The 18,915-nt window shown below is 36.7% G+C and overlaps 1 protein-coding gene across 2 annotated transcripts in view; it reads right to left on the reverse strand.

Moving 5' to 3' along the window:
- Positions 1-18,915, reverse strand: part of USP33 (ubiquitin specific peptidase 33) — a 49,515-nt gene that overhangs the window by 27,947 nt on the left and 2,653 nt on the right. For both annotated transcript variants that reach the window (XM_024565385.4, XM_024565384.4), the window contains exons 2-7: positions 6,274-6,405; positions 6,025-6,078; positions 5,522-5,584; positions 4,117-4,269; positions 1,246-1,348; positions 645-714 (exon numbers count right to left, since the gene is read on the reverse strand). In XM_024565385.4, the coding sequence (XP_024421153.2) occupies positions 645-714; positions 1,246-1,348; positions 4,117-4,269; positions 5,522-5,584; positions 6,025-6,078; positions 6,274-6,405 (575 nt within the window). The remainder of the gene's footprint in view (positions 1-644; positions 715-1,245; positions 1,349-4,116; positions 4,270-5,521; positions 5,585-6,024; positions 6,079-6,273; positions 6,406-18,915) is intronic.

Below are 18,915 nucleotides of genomic sequence, written 5' to 3' on the forward strand. Positions count from 1 at the left end.
CTCTGTGGCTTCTGTACCGCACTTTTAGTCTTAGGACATGGCCTTTACTGTATCTGTGGTATATGGATACATAGTGTCAACATACTCACCACACAGGCCCCTTCGTAGAAGAATTAACACAAAGAATGTGAGGTGGAAAAGCAATGTTGGGGTGGAGTGTGAGGTCTATACATGACTCTCCCACCACCTGTGACAAGGGCTGGCCAGGGGGCCTCTTGCCAGAAGGTATGTATATTGGGAATGAACTGTAACTCTCTTCTTATTTCCTTTTTGGAAGCAGCTTCTTGGTCTGTGTGACTGCTTCTAGAGCTTTTCTTTCTCCGCGTACACACTAAGGTAATGTCGTGTAGAGTCACATGTAGGACACGCGCCTCCTTTGTCTGGAACCCCTAATAAAAAATCTCAGACTGGTGGGGGTGTGTTCTCTCTCGCAGCAACCTGCCACCATTGGTGCATTCTCCTGTACTGTAATAAACGGTATATCCACATCAGCAAGTTCACCAGATGGTCTTTTCGAAGCATCACAAACACTTAAGTGACTCCCCCATCTGCGGCTCCTGCGTTACATTACAGCAGCATGGTTTTTTGCTCAGAGTAACTTTAAGAGGCTGTACAAGCAAAACAAAATTAATTTTTCTACTTACCAATTAGAAAGAGCCTGTAAAGCTGCATTCATATAACAAGTATTGCCAATATTTTTCAAACCTGTTAGACCTATTAAGACAAAGTATAAGTTGTATCATCATTCAGCAATGCAATGACTCAATTTTATATGTTTAATGAATATGTAACTATGTATGTTAGTTATTATGGATCCCAAACTATGTTAAGAAAATACAAAATACATCATGGAAATACAAAATAACAACTTGAACAACTCAGATCGGACTTTAGCTAAAGTGTTAATTTTCAGATAATTATTTAAATATACACTTAAAGGATTAAAATTTTGTAGATCAATTACAAAACTGGAAATTTGCACCGAATTATATACAGATAGTTTATACTAAAAACTGTGGACTGCGGTAAAGGGATGCCAGAGAAACCAAGCATCACTCAAAGGTGTCAGTTTGCTTTTACTGCAAATATAATTTTACTAGGCCAATTATCAAAATTCTTTTTTTTTGTAATTATCATCTGTAGAGTTCCTTTCATCTCCAGATTTTGAAATTTTCACATTACACAGTTTACTAAAGAAATGGGCAGTACCATACAAAGCAGAGTTACACAGGAAAATTACTTTACCTCTTGCCTTAAGTTCATCTTCTTCTTCCACTTCTATGTCCAGATCATCAAATACAGCAACCAGAGGAGTTTTTAATGTTGTGTTACTTGGTATTTTAAAGTCCTTGATAACAAAAAGACAGTAGTCTTAAATAAATCCTTAGTTTAAAACAAAATTAATTTTATATCATATATACCTACAGTCTAAAAATTAAGAGGTGTTATCCTAAAAGATGTTATTTTAAGTAAGAATTCAAGTTATCAATTAGAATAAAATTTACATTTGTATTTTGAAAGTAATAAGGATCTATTCTAGGTAATAGCATGTCACTCTACCTGTACTAATATATGTACTTGAATAACAAATGCATTTGTGACTCTTCTGAATTTAAACACAATTCACTATAATTCAGTAAGGTCACATGACAGCTTAAAAGACCTAAGTGCACATATATTTTTCTAAATTTTTTACAGAAAAAAATACTAAAGCTTTTCCATCATAACACAGTGACTTATCTAGAGACTCCTACAATCTTTTTTTTTTTTTTAATTTTTGCCCCTGTTTATTTTATTTCTTTAGAATACTTCTTTGGAGGGAGCATATAAACATATTGATGTCGGTATACGTTAAGTGTATTATTTCACTATAACTACAGTAGCTTTGGACGTTATTGGTGTTTGTTACTAATTTTGCGCCCTTGTATGTATATAAAATAATTTATTTGTCTTAAATAGTAATAAAATATTCCAATATTAATTCCCAAGAATTGGCTTAAGTCAGAGGTTGCACCTGGTGACCTGTTGGTCAAATGGTAGCGTACACCATTTAACAGCAGCAATAACAACAACAAAGAAAGGAAAACTTTGAGCTAAAATTTTAAAAATTGGGAGAGCTCCCATAAAAATCAGATTTTGCAAGTTCTCTTACAATAGCAGAAAATCAAGTATATTTAGTTGGAAAAGGAAACTGAATAGCAGCATGCACTTTGCATGTGCTCTGGTTCTCCAACTTAGAGCTTCGTTCCACCTTCATAATGCATGCACATTCCTTTACACTGACCTGAAGCTTTATACATCTACTTCATCTTCCTGGCACCCAGAGATACCGAACATTTGAGTAAGCCCCATTCCTATTTTGTTGTATTTAAATACAGAGAATCGCAGAAGCTTTTTAAAAATCATGCAACATCTTACCTCCTAGAAAAAATGTCTATTTGAAAAATCTTAATGAGATGTGAATGGTTTCCAATACTGTTATTTTATAACTAATTCTCTGATGAAATTGAGTTCAAACAACATATAAACTTTACCTCTACAAAATTTGTACAAGTAACTTTTTTCTCTACTAATTTCTTCAACAATGGTTCATTAGGAAGTTCCATGAAATTAAATTCATGTCTTTAGTGTACTGTAAATATAACTCACCCAAGAATTATTTACAAGTCATCAGTAGAGTATCAGTACATTTTCAACATTCACTAAGAGGCTGCAATCTATTTTAGCAGAAATGCCAACAGATGGCTGTTTTAACTTACTTTTCTTTAGTCAGTGATGACTATTTTCTCAATGTGTTTTTATTTGTACTTCTTTTTGAATTATCTGCATTTATTCTTTCAGCCACCTTTTCCCTTACAAAAACTGTTATCAGTTCCTTATGTGATTAAGCTCTCAGTTAACCACACTTTTTAAATAATGTAAGAGTGTTCAAGAAAACTTATTTTCAAACTATTAGGACATTCAAAAAATACATTTCCAAACAATAAATAGGTATCAATGGAAGAAACAGTAATAGTGGTGATTTATTAACTAGAACCATTCAACCGTGAAACTGGAAATGCAACAAGTTTACTTTGTATAAAACTTAGTCATCTTAAGTTATATAATGTGTTACGCAAGCAATTTATTATTACACATGTCTATTATCAGAATGTAATACAAAGGTACAACAGAAAAGTCTAAGAGAGTTAGTATTAAGGGCAGGTGTAGAAATATAACAATAGATACAAAGAAAAAAACTCACTAATGTGTTAATTAAACCATACAGAGCAAATGATGACTAGAGTAAGTTAGAGGCCAACTATTCTAATTTTTTCATTTCTCTTTTCCTATTTTTTTAATCCTCACCTGAGAATACATATATTGATTTTTTAGAGAGAGAGGGACAGTGGGAGATGGAAAGAGAGAGAGACAGACAGAGACAGACACAGATATCAATGTGAGAGAGAAACATCAACCAGTTGCCTGCTGGTCGCGCCTTGACAGGGATCACACCTGAAACCTAAGTATGTGTCCTGACCAGGAATCTCATCCACAGCCTTTTAGTGAACCCAATGACCCTCCAACCAACTAAGCCACCTGGCCAGGGCTCCCTTTTCTTATTTTCTGATGATTGGAAAATTCTCAAAATTAAACAGTCAATCTTTGCAAACATACACATATTTTGTAACCAAAGATTGATGCTAAGCTTTAATATATTCTACCTGGTTTTCAATAAATTATAGATGTTCACAGTAATACAAATGGGGATGGAAAGGGGAAGTAAATGAAGAAAAAGGAAGCTTAATTAGTATGTTATTCCTTATCATAGAAGGCCTCTCCTAGATTCAGACTTGCTAGAAAAAGATAAATACCATTTAAACCAGTTTTTTTTTAAAGTTTTTAAAACCCATTCGGTGTTTTCCCATCTTCAGAGAGACAAGCTCTCCCTAACCTATCTTTCTACAAAGAATAAAAGCCAGTGTCGGTGTTTGAATTGAGAAAAAAAGAGATCCATTTCAGACATTTATAGTACAGGTTTAGGAGAGTTGTTTTAAATTTCAAACTACATGACAAATTCTGAAACTACTATCTGAAAATATTTGATATTTTAATTAAATGGATTTAGATTATTACCTGAACACTGTTGTCTTGTGTTTGATGAAGCGGTCTCACATGAGGCAATGAAGGCTGAGTTCCTAATTTCCTATCCAAAAACACTTCTTTGCTGCAAGCGTAACACCATACTCGAAGAGTGGTAAGGTTCACAGTTAGATAATGCTTTGTTTCCTACATAATTTCACAGGGACAAAGCGGAGGAACCATAATTAGGTACAACTGAAAATATTTCAAAAGAGCATAAAGATAAACTACTGGACTTTGATGAATAACAATATACTCAAAAGAGAAGAGCTAAACTCGAACACCAAAAAACTTTGGATAAACTGCTAAAGTACAGTGAATAGTAACAATATCTAGGCCTACTCTAGAAGTTATTCTATTGTCAATTTTCACTGCTATTCATAAAAATAAAACACCAACAGTATAAGACTGCTTTGCAGTTAGCAAATAAGCATAATACAAGAAAATAATTGACCATAACACAGCAACTATTCTAGAAGATCAGACTAGCAGAATACACATGACATGAGTTAAAGCAGCAGTCCCCAAACTTTGTAGCATCAGGGACCAGTTTTGTGGTTTCATGGAAGTGGGTGGCAGGGGGCAGCAGCAGGAAGCGGATCTCAGGCGAGTTAAAGCACCAAACAGCTCGTGTTATGATGAATACGTGATCTTAGATATATAACAGTCTAGCCTTTCTCAACTGTATTTCTATAACAGAACTATACCCTCTGGAAAATGATTTGAGTAACTATTTTCTCACTGCTCCCAAGAATGGTACATTGCACTACTACTGTAGATGCACAGAAGAGAAGTAAATTAATTCAGTACAACAATGTATTGGGGTATTCAGGTTTAATTAATTCATTTGAGAAACCCTGGTTAAGAAGAGTTGATGCTGTGGACATCAATGTGAAAAAAAAATGGTTCATTCTCAAGAAACTTAGAGTTTAGAATGGGAGCTCTACCTAACACTATAAAAGAGGCCCACCAGAATTACACAAGAGCACAAAAAACTAGGGTGAAGTAGAAAGGGAGCCCCAATTATGAGGGTGTGCAAGAAAAGGTAGTATGAGTTTAAATCTGACGTTAACCAGGCAATGTCACGAGCTGAAGCATCCAATTTTAACTGCAGTCCCCACATCCTCGTAATAGTCCAGCCATCACCTCCATATCAGAAGGTATACATCAGGAGGTATACTTCTTAAATCATTACTCTTAATTACAATCTCATTCTAATATTGATTTTAGCAACTCCCCTCCCCAGGTTTTAAAGAGTATAAGCTAAGCTTTAACTCATCTTATATGAAAAAGGGCAAAATTTCAACTTACAACTTCAATTAATAATGTTGTATTTGCTTTCCCTCTCCTTCAGATTAAAAAAAAAAAATCCTTGCGTGAAAATTTTCTATATACATACCTGAGAATGGATGGTGCTGTGATCCACTTGTGATTCACCACAGCCAACATATGAACATCTATTCTATAAATAATTATACAAAAAAGAAAATAAAGTATTTTACAACATGTGTCACATTACAATAACAGCACTGCAATTGCATTTACAACTAAGTTTTGATCACATTTTTAACTTAATGATGAACTGACTTTCCATAGTTATTTTAACTAAAAGGTACTAGGCACGGAATAAAAGAATATTTCTAAGCTAAAAGTTGTATCACCTCTCATAAAAAACAAGTGTAAAATATTTTAGTGATTTACCTGAAACTCCGTGAAAGCACTTTATGTTAATATCCAAAGCTTGAAATTTAATTTTTGTCATTTCAAAATGTCCTTCTGTCATTTCAAATGTCAATAATGTTCATTTACAAAATATTTTGTGTCAAAAAACCTCCTAGTTATCCTTATTCAGATATAAATCTTAAAAGACAAACATTTGAGAAGAAACACGCATCCACGTACCTCCAGGCACGCCCAAAGGTTTGGCCCTCTGACTTTGCAGTCCTGACAAGTGCTCTACGAAACAAAGCCACACAGACCGTACTGTCATTGTTTTGACACAGCCAGACACAGAAATGTCACTAGTAACAGCAGGCATAAACAATTCAGACTCCCGAACATAGAATATTATAGCAATTTATTTAAAAAATACATATTCAGGATAAAAATGAATATGATTTTTAAGGAAGGAAAGAAAACCTATTTTCTTACATGAGATTTTTGTATTAAATCTTCTTTTGTTATTTCACCAACTGAATCCAAATGTGGACAATGATTTCGAAAACCTGACATTTTGTTACAAATTTTTTCCTGTTTCCCAAGACTTTCCACATAAGGTAATACCTATGGAAAAAAGGACCACAAATTAATTCTGAAGTGCTGATATGTTGAAATAAAAGATAAAATAAGAAGCATACAGAAGAGTGTACTTTCAAATATACCCTGAATACTGAAAATTTCTCTACTAAATATTTTATTAAAATTGACACCCACGATCAACGTAACTTCGTTTCTCCACTTTCACTACATTTTCCCTTTTCTGTCTCTTATTTTACTTTTTAGAGATAAATAAAAGGGAAAAATTCAAGTTATTCAATTTAAGTATTTTATCCTTTAAAAAAAAAGATTAACCCTTAGGCTGAAATAGAAATTGAAAAGAAAGAGAATTCTAATGGATATGTTCATTTCCACACCAGCAGCTGTCCTTTCTGATGATACAAACTACATGGTCTGGTATCCTAGCAATAGACCAGGACAGCCACTCTACGTCAAAGATTCTCAACCTCGGCACCATTAACACCTTGGGCCAGATAATTTTCATATGATCCTTTCAACAACTCTGAGGTAGGTACCATTTTCTTTATTTGCACCTAAGGCTAAAAGAGGCCAACTTGACCGAGTTCACATTGTTCACATTCTGGCAGGACAAGGATTCGAATTCCCCTATATATTTTACGGGTAAGAGCAAGGACTCTGAGTCAAATAAACCTCAGGATACCAGTTAGAGGAGAATGGCTACCACTTTATGGAGTTATTATAAGGATTAAATGAGGTAGTTGTACATGTCACATGTGAGGGTGCGTGTGTGTGCACAGTACTATACCTACACATGTAAACAAAATGTTATTAGCCACTCTGCATCATCTCTTTATACAGTGTTGTTGTTTTTTTTTTAACATGACCAGTAAGGTCTGATACCTCCCTCCCCCATGAGACCACCACTTTAAGACTGAGGTAGTTTCCCAAATCAATTATAATTTTCCCAATGTTCTTCAGAAATTTTCTCAATTCCATCAAAATAAACAGAAGGCAAAGTGTTTTCCAATACCAATCCATTTAATTTCCTCCAAGACATCACAATACTGTAAGTATAACTTATTAAGAAAAAGAGTAAGGAGAATACTATAATGTCACTAAATTTAATCTCCACTACAAATCTTATGAATTAGAGAGCTAACTGACATGGAGAGTGATTTCCAAATAGAAGTCTCAAGTCTTATTCTGTATCTTGCCATCTTCTTTGGGCTATAAATTCATTTTTTAACTGTTATGTATTTTTTTAATTTTTTTTAAATCCTCACCCAAGGATAGGTTTATTGATTTGTGTATGAGAGAGAAAAAGACATTGATCAGTTGCTTCCCATACATGCCCCGACTGGGGCTTGAACCAATCTCCAGAACTCTTCATCTTGCAAAAGTAAAGCTCTACAGACATTAAACAGCAACTCTCCATTCCTTGTCCCACCACCCCTTGGCAGCTACCATCCTACGTTCTGTCTGGGTACCTCTTAAGTGAAATTATACAGTACGTTTTTTTGTGACTGGCTTATTTTACTTAGCATAATGTCCTCAAGGTACTTCCATTGTAGCATGTCAGAATTTGCTTCCTTTTCCAGGTTGAATAACATTCAATTGTATGTATATATCATGATCTGTTTACCCATCGCAGGACACCTGGGTTGCTCTTACGTTTTGCTTAGTGTGAATAATGCTGCTATGAATATGGCTGTAAAACACCTCCTCAGGTCCTGCCTTTCCATTCTTTGGATATTTACCCAGAAGTGAAATTGCTGGATCATATGGTAATTCCATTTTTAGTTTTTTAAGAAATCACCATACAACTACACCACTTCACATTCCCAGTTTAGTGCACAGGGTTCCAACCAATTTCTTCACATCCTACCCAACACTTACTTTTCTGTTATTTTCTGGTTTCCTAAAATAGAAGGCATCCTAATGAGTGTAGGGTGGTACCTCACTGTGTTTTGATTTTCTTCTCCCTAATGATTAGTAATACTGAACATCTTTTCATGGGTTTGTTAGCCATTTATTTATATACCTTCCTTAAAGAAATGTCTCTTCAAGTCCTTTCTACATATTTTAATAGGGTTGTTTCCTTTTTTGTTGTTCACTTTTAAGGAGTCCTTGATATATTATTTACATTTAACTCCTTATTATGTATGATTTACAAGTATTTTCTCCCATTCTGTAGGTTTTCACTCTGTTGACTGTGTCCTTTCATGCAGAGAAGCTTTTAATTTGATGTGGTACAATTTATCTATTTACTTTTGTTGCCTCTGCTTTTGGTATCATACCCAAGAAATCACTACCGAATCCAATGTCACAAAGTTTTTCCCCTATGTTTCCTTCTAAGAGTTTTAGTTCTTATCTTTAGGATTTTGAGCCATTTGAGTCAATTTTTGTATGTGGTGTAAGGTAGGGGTCCAATTCATATTTTTGCATGTGAATACACAGTTTGCTCAATACCCTTTTGTTGAAAAGACTGTTTTCACCCACTGAATGGTACTGGCCCTCTTGTTTTTAAAAAAAAAATAAAAATACAAGAATAAAAATCTGTTTCATGTACTCACAGCTGTACACCTACTTTTGCCCCACCCTATGTGAGGGTTATTTTGGGGCTCTCTGTGCTATTCCATTAGTCTATCTGTCTGCCTCAGTGTCAATACTGTTAATAATACTTTCTTATGGTATCATTTATCATTAAAGGTTTTCATTTTTATTAAATCAAAACATCTCTTATTCTATAATGGCTTCTGAGTTTCTAATCTTTTTATATAGATAAAGTTGTAGAATAACCTTAAATATTGTTTTACAAGGCTTTAATCCATCTGGAGTTTATCTTAACACAGAAACCCAGTTTTATTTTCATCCAGATAGGCAGACAATTGAATCAGTATCACTTATTACATAATCTACCCATTTGCCACTGAATTGTAATATTGTCTTTACCCTTTATTAAATTTGCACATGATATATTTCTGGATGCTCCATTCTGCTCTACTGATTTATGTCAATACCATATTAATCTGATACAGAGGTGAGATAGAATACTTTTTTCTTTTTTTTACTTTTGAGAATAACTTTATTTTTATTTTTTTAATAGAATACTTTGATATTGTAAGATCCTTTACTATTACTTCTCACAGTTCCCTTAGCTATTCTGAGTATACAGAAGACATGATAGTTTTCCCTCTTATTTTCTAATATTAATAACAATTATTTAATTGTACTGTTTTAACACAATTACCGAAACTTCTAAAACAATCTTCAATATAAAAGTGATTATAGGCATCCATGTTTGGGTCCTTATTTTAATAGTTTTGCCATTTAGAAGATATGCTATTATTTCCTTCCATTCTTAATTTACTTAGTTTAGGTGGTCTTTTTTTTTTTTTTTTGAAACAGCTTTATTGAATTACAATTTAAATAACATACACTTCATCACTGTAAATATGCAAGGATGAAAGTTCAATGATATTTAGTAATACAGAGTTGTACAACCATCATCAGAATCCAGTTCACTTTTCATCACCCCCCAGAATTCCCTCCCGTGCATTTGCAGCGCATCCTGCCACCACTCCCAGCCACAGGCAACTACAGATCTTCTGGTTTCCATGTTTTCTGTATTTTCTAGATAAAATTAGAAATGGTCTTGAAACTTTACCAGATGCCTTCTCAGCAGCTACTGATGGATTACTATATTCCTTGCTTCATTTGTTAAAATAACTTATTATATTAACTTTTGATACTAATGAGCCTTACACTGGTGTAATAATGGGTTAAATGTATTATTATTAGTTGGCTGCTTCCTATCTAGATTCTATTTTTTAATACTATATTTAGAAATGTTGTATTTCTAGACGTAATTGAGATTGACTTTTTGGGTAGCATTTCTATCAGGATAAAAACGTGTGCTTGACAGAATACATTGAGTAGCTCGGCATCTCCTATACTGCAGAGTTGGGGGTTTCTTCTTTACTATGGAATTGTTACGGGGGAGGGGAGGATCCGGCGAGATCAATGGAGAGGGAGGGAGGAAGCCCTGAAGCAGCAGGAGAGGCTGCAGAGTCAGGGCAGGGTCAGGAAGCGCCAGAGGCAGGCAGAGGCCACCGCCAGCGCGACAGATTTCCGTACCACCAGGTAAAGGGTAAAGACGCCTGTGGTGAAGCCTGATACTGCATGTGGCTAGAACCACCCCCCCACCACCACCCACTATCCAGATCATGCAACACGAGGAGAGGGGAGAGATGAAGCACAGGCTGACGAGCATGATGGGCACTAACCTGGATTGGCTGGGAATTTGGACCCTTCGCTGTACACAGGATTTTGGTAGCGGACTTTTAAAGAGGGCTTGCAGAGACTTTGAGGGCTTTGCTTCTCAAAAAAGGGGCGAGTCTCTGGTGGGCTGGCTTGAGCCAAGGGCAAGTCCCGCGCTGCGCTGCACCCCCACCAGCGGCTGCCCGCAGGACTCTTAAGGCTCTGAGCCACAAAGGTGCTCGGACTGGGCCACTATCTCTCACTTTGAGATCAGTGCACGGACACACAGTACAGAGCATTTGCCAGCCCTGGAGGCATGAGCAGCCTTGGGCATCGTGCCCTGCAGACCAAGCCCTGCTGCATGACCGGCTACAGTGGTCTGGCAGTGGGGCCCGAGGAAAGGGAAGATACAGCAAGACAGTAGTGATGCGGGGCCCACAAATGCACACTCCAGGGTAGAGCCTGAAGCAGAAGACCCACTTACACAAAAGCACTGGGCCCCAGAAGGGCAGATAAGAATGAAGCAGTGTTTCTGGACTCTGTTCTGGGGGTGGCTGGGCTCTTTCTGTGTTTTGCAGAAGAGTTGGCCTGGAGTTGGGGAGTGCACAGCTTCCCCAAATTGGGAACCCTCTTAATAAAGACATTTTTCCTTCTCCATCAGTCTGTTATGCCAGTGTTCAACCGCAGGCGGCTGAATCCCACTCTGTTCAGTAACAGTTTGTTCTTTATAAAGTAAATGAAACTGCTGTGAAACCATCTGCTCAAATTCATCTTCCAGTAACAGATCTTCAATAATCTTTTTCGATCCTTTAGTGGAAACTGGTCAGTTTTTTTTACCAATAGGGTCAATTTGACTAACATATTTTGCTATAAAATCATCTATTTCCTCTCAATTTTCAACTTTGGCATCACAGCACTGCATGTAATATTCTCAAGAAGATTTGCATAAAATCCCATTAATCACTCATATATCTGGGTGTCTATGATGATGTTTACTTTCTCATTCCTAATCTTGTCTATTTTTACTCCAATTTTAACTTTCCTTCTCCAAGAGGTTTATCTAATCCATTGGTCTTTGCCAAGAACCAGCTTTGGGATTTATCCTTTCCACTACTTTTGTTTCCAATTCCATTAACTACAGTTTTATCTTTAATCTCCATATCCTATTTGGTTTTGGTATTATTTTCTTAATCCCTAAACATGAGTTCTGAATTCTCTATTTTTATTTACTTAATAATAAAAGTATTTAAACTACACATTTAAATACCAATGTTAGCCAATGAAATGGAAATGCTCTCCACATTGCTTTCTAGATAGTCTATAATCTCACTTTTGATTTTAAAATGTATTAAGTTCATCATTAGAAGAATGGATATATATATGTTATAGTCATAACTGAATACTACACAATAGCTTAACTGCATGAACTCAATGGATAATTTATCAATATGGGTAGCTCTTAAGGAGAAATGTTGAATGGGGAAAAAAGAAAGATGCGGAATGATGCATGCTGTATACCAGTGACGTAGAAATTTCAAACACACATAATAGCACGTGGTGCCTGAATGTACACATCCACTGCAGAAGTATAAGAAAATAGACTTGAAGGGTATGTACTCTGAATGTAGCCTGAGAACAAAGAAATGGGGACTAGGGAAGATTAAATAAATTTGCTTTGTTTGGCTATTAATTTTCTGGTATCTAAACAATTTAATGAGAATTATGCACGTAAACAGAAGCCAACAATTTGTGCCACGGGTATTTAGTATTCCCTACAATTAAACACAACACTACCAAAAGAGGAGGTCCTTAATATTCTAGTTACCTAGTTTTACTCAGTTAATTCATAAAGATTTATTCAGATATAAGAAGGTAAGACAATACGGATTCTTAGCTTTTCCAATTTTTTTTTTCAATGTGTACACTAAAAGAAAGAAGGCATGCATGCTTTTATTCTGGTCTGAGTCTGCTCAGGGGAGATAGGTACAAGACATTAGAAAAGACAGCATGAAGGCAGTGAAAAATAGTAGCTGTGTATGAAAATACTATTTATTCAGTACAGATGTAGATGCCACAAAACTCTGAGACTCCTCCACAAGCTGTGGCTCACAGGATGGAAATCACTAGGGACCACAAGAAGTTTCAAGCTTTGCATGGAAATTAAGGTTTTCCATAATTTGACTTTAATTTTTCCTTACTTTGCAATCTTTAATCTGGCAACTTTCTCCTCTGTCTACCCCAACAGGGCTATTTTAAATTTTCTCAGCCATAATGAGGCTTATAATACCAACTGAAAGATTTTCCAGACTGAAATGATTGCATTCACGCTCTATGATGTACAACTTTGGGGGCTCATCTGCCCAACTGCATATACAACTTGCTTCTCAAGTTATTACTTTTGTTGGGGAGGAATATCTTAGCAGTCCAATCTCCAAGTTTCAGACCCACAACTCTGATCCTGCCATCCTAACAACAAAAGAACAGATAATTCAAATACTAACAGTAGACAAGCATAGAAACTGTGTTACATTTGTCACACACCAGGATATAGTTGGTAACCTAATGAGAACCTTTTAATATTGAGAAACTGCCTGTATTCCATTGTTCAGTCTATTCCAAACAGCAATTTTTTTTTTTTTTATCAAGAAACAGGCTACCTCATAGTCTGGCCTCGCAGACCCAAGACCAACTGACCCACTACAGACGAATCTGCCTGTCTCTCCTGTGCACCAAGTCTGGTTCCCCCAGCTCCACCACTGTGAAAAAAGTGTTTTGATAGCTCCCACCTCGGGCTCAACCATATGAAGGTTTGTCTCCCAGGCAGCTGCAGATCTGAAACAATTGTCTGTAAAATGCTAAACATGACCCTCTGCTGACTGTAGTATCTTCAAGTACCAATCCCTTTACAACCGAGAAAGTCTCTTCCTTTTTGTAGTGAAATGAATCTTTGAAGGAGTTCTAAACCACTTTTCATCAATCAGTGAACACTCAAAGACAGTTAAATTTGAAACCTGCACAATTATCTTATCTTTATAACATGCACCATACTATACACCTCTCCTTTGTCAGTCCTTAATACCTACTTCTCTGAATTTTCATGAATTACTATTTTACAAAGTAATTATTTTATATACACTGGCAGCAGCATAGAAATAAAATACTTAGTATTAAAAAAGTCAAGTTCAAGCATGAAAAAAATTTGTCGGGGAAAAATTGTAGCTAATTTAATAGTTACACAGATTAATATGAATTCAGAATGATGTCTATACTTAAAAATGGCAGGAGTGTTCAATATTTTTAACAGAAATCTGGATAAAGATACAGAAGGCAGATTACTGAAATCTAATTATAAAATTATAAAAAACAAGTCTTTAAATAAACTAGTAAATTGAGCTAAAATCAAGAAGAATGAATGTAATATCTTACACTGGGGATTCAAAGAATCTACTATCTAAAGTGAGGCCAAAAAAGTGCTTTCCGATAGATTCCGAACACTAGGAAACTCTTATCGTAACAGGCTGGTCAGGCCAGATAGCTGGAGAGTGGAGGAGACCCTAATCCAGGAGAAACCCCAATCTGTCAGAGCCAGCACCTCCCCATAGAAGGGTGGGGAGAAATGCAGAGGTGGCAGATTAAAACAGCCACAGCAGGAGGAGGCTGCCCAAGGCAACACAGCTTGCGCAGTATCAACAGCCAAGCAGCTCCAGAACCAGATGGAGGGATCTTGTACTGAGGCTGCGTGGGGCGGAAAAGGTCAAAACACACACGTATGCTGGAGGTCAGCAAGCTGCAGCAGAAGCCACGCCCCATCCCGGGCGAGGGGCTAGTGCACCTCTGTGTGATTCGTGATCTTGCCGCCTTGTTGAACACAGCAGCCAGAAAAACAGCAATGACAAACATGGCCGACACTAGCGCACATTGGTTGAAAAGCTGGACGGACACTCCCACAGCGCGTGGGATTTTGGGAGGGAACTTTAAAGCACAAAACAAGCGGAAGTTTCACTTTTTCTTGCCTTGTTTGGTGGTTGGGGAGCACTTGGGGCTTCGGCCTCTCAGGGGCACCGGCCTCTCAGGGGCACCAGCCAGCAGCAGAGATGGAGTCCCACGCTGGGATGTGTGCCTCAACGAGCACCAGCCCTTGGGCTCGCCCTGGGAGCAGTGCACAGAGGCAAGTTCCTCGGGCCTAGGGGCGCAGGCAGCCTCAGGAGCAGGGACCCACATGTAAAGCTTCCCTTGCACAACCACATCTGGAGTGATCTGGCAGTGCACCCCAGATCCCAGGAGAAAGAGAGCTGCGCAAAGCAATGGCGAAGCTAGAACCCACAAGTGCACACCAGAGGGACAGAATGAGAGCCTGAGGATGAAGACCCGTTTGTTTAGCCATCTTGGAACTCCAAAAGGACAGATAAACAGTAATGGGGAACTTCTGGGCATGGGTTTGGACTTCAACCTTTCAGGGATCACAGGAATTTCTATGCTTTGCAGATGAGGTTGGCTCAGAGCAGGGATGCTCCCAGACCCCTCAAATTGGGTACCCTATTAATAAAAACCTCTCTCCTTCACAAATCTTTGTTATGCTTATACATGGAACAACAGTGCAATCCTTAGTCATTTTTTCAATAAAACAATGTTAGAGAATTTTAAAAGTAGCCAGTCTTATTTGTACTCATAAACTTAAGTAGATTAGCTGAAATATTTCATTTACAAGGAATACTAAAAGCTACAGAAAAAGAATGCCTTCCATACAAAGCCTTAAAATAAGTAATTTGAAAATGGTATAAGACAACACTGAGGCTAAAAGTAAAGTTTCTAAAGCAAAGCTACAAGGGTTCAAATTCAAGGTCTACTATATCCTAGAGGTTTGTGACCATGTTTAAGTTACTTCCCTAAGTCTCAATTCCCTCATCTATAAAGTCAAGAAAATTACAAATATCTACCTAATGGAGTTTAGGGGTGTGTGTGTGTGTGTGTGTGTGTGTGTGTAATTATGAGGAATAATTGAATGTACAGATGCTTAGACTACAAAGGCAAAATTGGAGAATTTGGTACATGTGGTCCAATTATTTGAACATAATGACCAAAGTAATGATGGGGAAGCTCAAGAGTTGGAAAATTTTTAATTTTAAGTTACATTTAATAAGCTTAGTAGTTAATGCATATAAAAAAACTATTGTTCCAGGAACTGAAGGTATGACCTACCCTGACTCCAGGAGACTACAAGCAATTCAACCTTAGTGCCCCAGGAGGACTGCAAACAATCAGGAAGGTATCTGAGCCATTGTGCTCCAGGGAAGAGACTTCCTCACTCAGGAAAAAGATAAAGAATCACCAGATGAAAGGATGCTGGGAAAATTGTTGGACTGCAACTTTTGTCAGATTAACCTTTTTCCTGAATTCCAAACCCCTTACATTTGTCTCCTCCTTATAAAAAAAGGTCTGCTTGAGATGGAATATAGGGGAGTCTTTTAGGTTACATAACCCAGTATCTTCTCAAACAGTCAGCCATCTGAATAAAGCACCCATAAAGATTCAATCCCTGTCTCTATCTATTAGTTCTGGTACTGACAGGCAGCACAAACACTGACTTTTCCAGTTTCAGTAAGGGATCATTTCTTTTTTTTATGTGACTTGAAAAGATTAGAAATACTAAATCAAATCAATGATGAAGATTTTCAATATTTCAAAGTTATACATAAATGATCAGGGAGATGCAAATTAAAACCACAATGAGGTACCATCTCACACCAGTCAGAGTGGCCAACATAAACAAATCCACAAACAAATGTTGGAGAGGATACTGAGAAAAGGGAACCCTAGTGCACTGTTGGTGGGAATGCAGACTGGTGAGGCCACTGTGGAAAACAGTATGGACTTTCCTCAGAAAACTAAAAATGGAACTACCCTTTGACCCAGCAATTCCGCTGCTGGGATTATACCCTAAGAATCCTGAAACACCAATCCAAAAGAACCTGTGTACCCCAATGTTCATAGCAGCACAATTTACAATAGCCAAGTACTGGAAGCAACCTAAGTGCCCATCAGCAAACGAGTGGATCCAAAAACTATGGTATATTTACACAATGGAATTCTATGCAGCAGAGAGAAAGAAGGAGCTTATACCCTTTGCAACAGCATGGATGAAACTGGAGAGCATTATGCTAAGTGAAATAAGCCAGGCGGTGAGGGACAAATACCATATGATCTCACCTTTAACTGGAACATAAGCAATAGAAAAAAAAAGCAAACAAAATATAACCAGAGACATTGAAGTTAAGAACAATCTAACAATAGCCAGGGGGGAGTGGGGTGGGGACAGTGGGAAGAGGGGATTACAGGAACTACTATAAAGGACACATGGACAAAATCAAGGGGGAGGGTGGAGGTGGGGGAAGGAGGTGGGTTCAGCTGGGGTGGGGTGGAGGGATGGGGAGAAAAGGCATACAACTGTAATTGAATAACAATAAAAATTAAATTAAAAAAAGAAAAGAAAAAAAAAGTTATACATAAATGGAAGGTTGACCCTTGGGAAGTGGGATGTTCCCTATCACTTTTACACACAGACTGAATGATCAACTGTCAGAGGTGGTGTTTCATAGGACATCTTTTTGCACTAAAAAGTCAGTTCTAAGATTCTGATTACAGAAAAACTGATGTGTAGAGACAAGTAATTTCAGCCACTACTGTTCCATCACTATAAGTAATCTGGCTCATCCACATGTACCATTTTAAATATTAGACTTTAGAATTATTTTAGTTACAAAAGTGCAATACTATAATAAGTTTATGGCTAATTTTTCCATATTTACTGTAGAATAAACTTGCTACCCAAAATAGCAAGCCAAAAAAAAAAAGTGGAAATATCAGTGAAAAGAGTACAGTAACAAACAAAAGTTTATTTCATTTTAAAATCAATCTATAGTAAGTATTAGTGAGGACTTTTAACCTATGAGCACTTAATAAAACTGTTTCTTTTCTTTAAACAAATATTCTGGAAAACAAATTCCTTCAAATCTCCACACAGATCTCACAGTTCTATAAATCCTCCCCTAATCATTCTTAATTTTCATTCAAACCATAACATACGAAAACAAATTTAGTACTAATCTTCTAATTTCCTTCTTTCGAGAAACATGTCTCTTTGACCCTTAACAGTCTAGTTAATGGGAAAGTCTTATGAAATCTATTAAGAAAACTATACAATCTCCTGATTTCTCTACGGGCAATCTATCTGTTCTAGAATCTATTCTTAACACTGCCACAATAAATCATCCAAAATAGTAATTCCAATCTGGCAGCCCTCACTCTAAATGCTTTGATATTTATGAACATTAATTAGCATATCCAATAAAGAAAAAAAGTCCAATAATGGCAAAGTAGTCACGCATAACCTTACCTAGTTGAAACAACCGTGACAAACACTAGGTAGGGGAAAAAGGGAAGAGAAAGGAAAGGAGGGGAAAAGGAACAGGAAGGAATTAAGAGGGAGAACAAGAATACATTAATGTGATTAAGAGTTCTAAAGGAGGTTCAAGCCAGCTGATGCTAATTTTCACCCTAAGTTGCTTCTGAGAAAGATGAAGGGGTAATTAACAGTACATCAGCATTACAAGACAGTCATTAAAAATATTTATGCAGATTATGTAGAAACACGGAAAAACGAATTCAATCATCATATTCTAATGAAAACCACTCAAGAATTTTTATCGATTTTTTTTTGCGAGGCTATTGGTGATTATAAAAAAGGGGGAATAAAAATGTAGTCATCTAAATAATGCTTTTACTAAAAATAATAGAAATTCCTCCTTTGGGATTTTATAAGTCCTTAAATACTGTAGAAAATGGTTTTATTTTATGTCACATTCAGTCCCACATTACCATATTTCAGGGCTATGCTAGACCCTGGGAATACAGAGATATACTTAACAAAGGCTTACAGGCAAAGATGGGCCTGACATTATAAACTAAGGGGGGGGGGGCATTGTTCAAATCTCCACTTGTCCCTTTTGAATGACTGGTCATCTACACTCCACTTTATCAACACTCTACAACAACCCTGCGGCTCATGCTGCATTCATGTGGATCATACACCTCTTCTGATCAAACGCCCGCAATGAAGTCTTTCATAATTTGTCTTTTTCATCTACTACTACCATAACATTATCAGTCCAAATATTCTATCAATGTTTTTTCAGAGATAATTTGTAACTTTCAGGAATCCAATAATCTGTTCACTTTTAAAATGTCCTACAAGATTTGCCCATTGAAAACCTTTCAAAGCTCACTCATCTCAAATAC

Source organism: Desmodus rotundus, chromosome 3, assembly GCF_022682495.2.
Source record: "Desmodus rotundus isolate HL8 chromosome 3, HLdesRot8A.1, whole genome shotgun sequence".
NCBI lineage: Eukaryota > Metazoa > Chordata > Mammalia > Chiroptera > Phyllostomidae > Desmodus > Desmodus rotundus.